This window comes from Plodia interpunctella, chromosome 17 (assembly GCF_027563975.2).
Source record: "Plodia interpunctella isolate USDA-ARS_2022_Savannah chromosome 17, ilPloInte3.2, whole genome shotgun sequence".
Taxonomy (NCBI): domain Eukaryota; kingdom Metazoa; phylum Arthropoda; class Insecta; order Lepidoptera; family Pyralidae; genus Plodia; species Plodia interpunctella.
In genome coordinates, this window is record NC_071310.1 from 214,973 (window position 1) to 221,714 (window position 6,742).

Consider the following 6,742-nt stretch of genomic DNA (forward strand, 5'->3'; position numbering starts at 1 on the left):
GACCAGGGAAGCTAGGAGATGTTTGTTCATTTCTGGCAGAGAATATTTTAAAAGATTCAACCTGTAACACGGCAAGTCATCTTTTCGAATATATTATTGCCTAATCAAAGCTACCAATTGTTACAGGTCCGTCTACGTGACATGGCCACATTGGCCACACACCTCTAAAAACAAAAGCAATTTTTTATATGCGTTGTTAACAGTATGTATATTATATCAAACTGTTGAACCGTAAGAGATTTTAACCTGATCAGTCAGAGCAGCAGAGTATTGATTGCATTAAATTGCAAACAAATCTTCTTGTTTCAGAGATCTGCGTAGTAGATAATATGATACGTGGGGAAGGTGAGGCTGGTCGGACGTGAGCCAAAGAATATTAGTTGGAGATCGAGGCAGAGCGGAACATGGGACAACTTCAGATGCCACGGTATATGTAATCTACTAGTATATTTATCTCGCTTTCCGATGGAACGTAATTCTAGAATAAAAGTGTTAGTGCTAGGTCTAAAGGTATATTTATACTTTAGACCTAACGAGTTGCTCATTCTATTGTCCAAGTTCTGGTTGTCCAAGCAATGGCTGGAAGGCCGTCCCAGGCATTGGTAAATGAGCAGAGCGTGGATAGAATAAGCATTCGCTCGTTAAGTGTAATATTGCCTGAATATTGGATGGTTAAGTAATACGCTTGCCTTGCCTAGATTTTGGCCGAGTCAACTCCTAAAACTTCCTATCACATAAGTATATAGTCTTCGGACGCGGGCCTGTGTACGCTGCTGATTAAGCTGCAAATTGGCTGCAAGCCTGGATACACGTGTTGGAAATTCTAAACTTAATTAACGTTACTTCTGGTGGGCACTAAAGGGAATATAGAAGCTTGTCTAAGTTTGTCCGTGATGAACTCAAAACTTTATTTTCTTATATTTGTATTAATGCTGAATGTTGGCCGTTATGTTTGGTTCGTTATGTAATCTTTAAATTTAGTTATACTAAAAGCTAGCTTGTTAAAACGTCCTGGGTGGGTATTATACTTTGTGTCACTATATTTGTCTTGGATTCATTACAACTAACTGGAAAATAGATTTGTGTAATGTCAGATGCCTTCGGCCTCTGAATGAAATCTGACACCCGTGGCAATAACACACGAGATAAGAACAAGATTTATCCCAAAAAGCTCGAGGGAGCGAAGCGCAGTTCTCTATATAAACTTTTCTAATAATGTTACATTCGTAGCAAGCGTTATTACCTACGCTTGCTTTTCATGGAGTTATTATTTTTTATTAAAGGCCTCTTCACAATAATACATCATAAATAATGCTTAGCTTTTCCTAGTACTGCTATCCAGATCTCATTTAGTAATAATAATAAATTGATTTCATAATGCCCATTGCTACTGTGCACACTTTCAATAAAGATAACATTGTAACGTTTCCAAAAAGAAAGACTGATATCAAACCATAGATAATAAAACATAAACACTGGTTAAATTCTACTTCGCTTATGTGTAAAAGGATAACGAGTTATTATTGGGAGTAATTTTCCCCTTCACATGGATCAGAGATATGTTATTTTCCTGAACAATTTTTTATAAACCATATTTTGAGAAGTCTGGTAAAGGGCGCTATTTTTAAAATACTCGACTGATGATTGACTTAAATGAAGTCACTATTAATATTATTATAATAATAATTGTCTAGTATATAATAACTAAGTCAAAAATTTAAGAACCCCCGACACTAAAATTGCTTGCACCTGCTAGAAAAGAGGTTTTCAAATGGCTGAACACGCTTTTTCCAAACATAATATTACATAGCCAAGAACTCGATGACATAATGAACGAATTGTGTTGCGGTCATTGTTAAATATGATTTTCTTAATCACTTTTCTGAAAGGTTTTTAAGTATACATAATTAATTTACATCCATGCGAATACCACACGGGGGAGTCTTTTGTTACAAAAAAGAAAATGTTAATCACTCATCTCACAGGATTTTCGTGAATCTTTAATTTTTAAAATAGAGCCACAGGTCGGCTGAGACAGAGAGATGGTTCCCCGGGAAGCAATAAGCTTGAGCACATTATGAAACGGTCCGAAAACGCGGCGGCGCAGGGACCGCTAAGCGGTTTTGATGTATTTCGCGTTATTGCCGGCCCAAAGGACGGCAATTTGCTTGTTTTCTTTATGTTTACGATCTCGGTTTGAATATTTCCAACGACTAATTCATGTTTATGTTGACAAACCCCTGAGGGTTTATCTGAATAAAACCGAGTATCAAAACAATATTAATTATGTATAAGTATTCTGGATAAGTTTTTTACTTTATTTCCTAGATCTCTGAATTCAGCAATTTATAAATTTTCTTTACTGCTTAGAATATTAATTGATACTTGATATTTATCAGAACGATTTACTAAAACATTTTAACTTAATTTAATATATTTATCATAACATTACATACATATATCGCACCTTTAATAAAAAAAAGAAATAACTCAAAATTCACAAATTTTGACTTTTTATCAAAAAACGGAATAACTTGGTGAGGACAATACGTTCACCCCAACAGCCGTTGTAATATTCCAAAATTGAATGAAATAGATGAACTGTCGTCTCTTTCTTACAAAACCGCGCGATCATGTTGATTCCGGTAAAGCGCTAGAATCAGTCATGCGCTGGCTTTGTCGAAGGCTGGACTGTTTTTATTTTTTTTTAAAGTGACACAAAGCTAAATAAGCCGGTGTATTACATACAGGTTAGTAATCTTTTAACTTATAAATATTTTAAAAATGCTTCTTCTCAGAGTTATTCCACTATATTAGCAAATTTCTGGTGATTTGTTTTGTAATATTTAAGACTTGATTCAGTTTTATGGAAATTATTAATATGTTTTATTGAACATCATTCCGAGATAATGCTGTTTTGTTTTTAAATTTACTTCGAGGTACAGAGCTGAAATAAGTATTGTATCGCTATTGTACTACATTTCAACTTAAAAAATTTAGCATTTAAGTTTAATACTTTTTAATACAAAATGAATTGCGTATGATTTGTATTTATTTGAGTTAAATCATTATTCAATGAAATATTATAGTACAATGATGAAATATTATAGTAGGTTACAGTGCATACGATTAGGTACCTAACCTAAATCGTATGCACTCTAAGTACTGTATTGTACTTGGACAAATTTATTGTACTGATTGTTTTTTTTTATCTATTTAGCATGGCGTCTTCTTCTAGGGCACGTAAAATATTAGGCTTAGTTGAAAATAATTTATCATCCGATGACAACAATAAAGTAGCTATCAATGAAGTAAGTTTTCCACAGCTATTAGAGTAGCCATTATCATTTCTGCAATACATTTAATATTAACTCCGCTTTTTAAATATTTATATATTAACAAATTCATAACTATAGTTAATTAATCCTGGTAAACATGAACTTCTTTTTAATGTTAGTACTTGGATTCAATTAATGATTTTAATTATTTTTTAGAAACCCCAATACATCAATAACCAAAGTTTTAATAGTCTGGTGCCCTGTTATGATAGTGATATGACTATGAGCGATAACGAAAATACGACACGTGATATGAACTCTCCTAGTAAAATAGTGGCCACAAACATTCTGGGAGTTACTTTGCCTTCATCTTCATCCAGCTCCAGCAGCTCATCATCTGACTCGTCTTCGTCCAGTTCTGGTTCGAATTCAGAGACCAAAAGCTTGCATGAAACAAACCCCTTGCCTCATGTTTCATGTACAGATGAAGAAAATGACGTTATCGAAAATACTCCCCCAGAGCTACTGAACAAGAATAGGCAGGCAAGTCATACATTTAATTTCAGCGATTTGAGCGTGAAGAGGTAACAAAGAAATAAATAAACAAACTTACCTTCACATTTATAATATTAGTAAGGATTCTATTATTTACTAGCTATTGCAAATAGCTTTGCCCGCATGAAAATCCGCTCAGCAGTTTTTGAGCTTGTCGCACAGACAAAAATAATCTATTATCTCCAATGTGTTAGCATAACCTAGTTACAGTTTAACTAAATTATGTATAGATTATTATTTAATTCCATGAATAATTTCATTAGTTTTTTATTTCATATTACAGAAGAAAAGCAATCTAAGAAGACAAGAGACACGAAATTATCAGATATCTCCTTTGCATGCCGATGAAAGTGACGTTGATCTGAGTGATACAGATCCAACTTTCATAAACACTGGGCCCAAACGAAGGAAAAACTACTTATTTATTGGATCAAGCTCTTCCAGTTCATCAATGTCCGAAATGGCTGTAACTTCTCCTCGAAAAAGGGGGCGCAAACGTACAAAAAATCCCTCGAAATGGAAGCAGAACCAAATTAAATGCATGCGCAATATGGGAAAATCTTATGTTTCCTCGTCAAAGTCGAAGAAACAGATTCCAGCCCGAAGTCTCAAAGAACCTTGCACAGAAAAATGCAGGCTAAAATGTACTGAAAAAATCAGCATAGACAGTAGGTATAACATATTTCGAAATTTCTGGGATTTAGGAGACTTGTTGAGGCAAAGGGCTTACATTCGTTCATGTATGAAAGAAATTGAGCCTAAATACAAATATTCAAACGCTGCGCAGCCTAGGCGCAACAACAAAAGTTTTTATTTTATCGTTGACAATATTAACATTAGAGTATGTAAAACCTTTTTCAAGTCAACTTTGGATATATCAGATCGTATGATATTTACCGTACAGACTAAAGTCAACGATCATGGTTTTGAACTAGAAGATCTAAGAGGAAAACATAATAATCATAGAAAAATAGATCCCCAAATTAGAATTGACATAAAAAAACACATTAATTCTATTCCTAAGATAGAATCGCATTATTTAAGGTCAAACACCACAAGAGAATACATAGAGAGCAGTAAAACTATTAAAGATTTGTATAATGATTTTAAATTACAACAAGAAGAGATAAATAAAGAAGCCGGAACATACATAACATATTATAAAATCTTTACCACAGAATTTAATCTCGGATTTTTCCAACCAAAAAAGGACCAATGTGATCTATGTACCTCTTACCACAATTCAAATGCTGATCAGAAAATCCCCCTAGAAAAAGACTATATGACACATTTAGAAGAAAAGAATATTAGTAGGATTGAAAAGCTTAACGATCGAAAAAAAGTAAATGATAATTTTAAAGTAGTTGTCTATGATTTAGAAGCTGTTCTGCAGTGTCCAAGGGGTGATAGTTCAGCATTCTATTATAAGTCAAAGTTAAATTGCTATAATCTTACTGTAACAGAATTGACAAATAAGGATTCTAAAGTAGCTTATGAAAATGTACATTGTTATTTTTGGACAGAGTGTGATGCAAAACGTGGCGCTGTAGAAATTGGCACATGTATTTGGAATTACTTAAAAGCTATAAGTGACCAAGATGAGAACGAAAAGGAAATTGTATTCTACTCCGACAACACGTTTAGCCAAAATAAGAATAAATACATAACTTCCCTGTATCTATTTGCTGTTCACACATTGAAGATTAAAAGTATTACACATAAGTTTTTGATTAGGGGACACACGCAAAATGAAGCCGATAGTGTACACAGTCTGATTGAAAAGGAAGTAAAAAGAAACTTAAAGTCGGGCCCAATATACACGCCCGATCAATATATAGCTTTAATAAAGAATGCCAAAAAGAGTAAACAGGCTTTAAATGTACACGAATTAAATTTTAAAGAATTTTATGATTTAAAAGCGTTACAAGAAGATTGGGGTTATAATTTTACTACAAATACAGATGGGCAAACAGTTAATTGGAATGAGATAAAAGTTTTAAGTATGACCAAAGAGAACCCTACTATTATTTTTTATAAAACATCATACAAAGAAGATTGTTACAAAGAAGTAGATGTAAGAAATAAAAGAAAGAAAATGATACCTACAACAGAAGTGACACTTAAGTCAGCCTATACAGCTAAACAAGAATTGAGTGTAAACAAGAAGAAAGATTTGAAAGAGCTTGTTTCGAAAACCTTGATTCCCTCCTATTATGCTGATTTTTATAACTCTATAATTTAAATTGTGCATTTTTAGTCCTTTTATTAAATTGTGTGCCGAATATGAGCCAAATTGTGAATTATGTAACTTTATGTATCGCATTGTGATGTTATAAGTTGTTTTTTTATTTTTATACACTACTTTAAGAAGTCAATACTTTTTGTTATGAGTATACAGTTATGTTGATTTTATTTTTTTATATTTTATACCTAATTCTATAATTCGAATTGTGCCATTTTCTAGTTTTTTCAGAGTATTGTGCCGAATATGAGCAAGACAGTGGATTATAAAACAGAATGTTGATGTTATTGAAGTTGATTTTATTGGTATATACAATACTTTAAATACTTTTTGTAAAGAGTATGTAAACATTAAGTTTATCGATTTGTTGATTTCTTTTTTAAATATTATGTACCTAACCTACCTACTTTGTTAATTAAGAAGTCGTATGCTGATCTCACCATTACTTTTGAGACTGATAATAAAGATAAATATTAAAATTGTATTAATTATTATTTCCAACATTTAAGTAATTTCTTTAGAATTTTACTACTAAATTGAAATATTTTAAAATAGTTTGGTTGAATATATTTAACTGTAATAAAAAAACAGTCTAAAAATGAAAGGTTAACTATATATATCAATTATTTGAAAATAAAACCGTATCATGTTGAGTTACACCACTTCA

At 32.3% G+C, this 6,742-nt stretch overlaps 1 protein-coding gene across 1 annotated transcript; it reads left to right on the forward strand.

Moving 5' to 3' along the window:
• Positions 1 to 3,235: 3,235 nt before the first annotated feature.
• LOC128677244 (uncharacterized) lies at positions 3,236 to 6,535 on the forward strand. Its single transcript, XM_053757950.1, has 3 exons — positions 3,236 to 3,311; positions 3,495 to 3,821; positions 4,117 to 6,535. Exons 2-3 carry the CDS (start codon positions 3,555 to 3,557, stop codon positions 6,073 to 6,075), a joined length of 2,226 nt encoding a protein of 741 aa, XP_053613925.1. The 5' UTR covers positions 3,236 to 3,311; positions 3,495 to 3,554; the 3' UTR covers positions 6,076 to 6,535.
• The last annotated feature ends 207 nt before the right edge of the window (positions 6,536 to 6,742 follow it).

What these genes read in the sequence shown, in the direction of transcription:
- LOC128677244 (XM_053757950.1), top strand. Translation starts at nt 3,555, where the DNA reads ATGACTATGAGCGATAACGAAAATACGACACGTGATATGAACTCTCCT. An exon ending in TACTGAACAAGAATAGGCAG is followed by an intron (nt 3,822 to 4,116) that starts GCAAGTCATACA and finishes TTCATATTACAG; the next exon opens with AAGAAAAGCAATCTAAGAAG.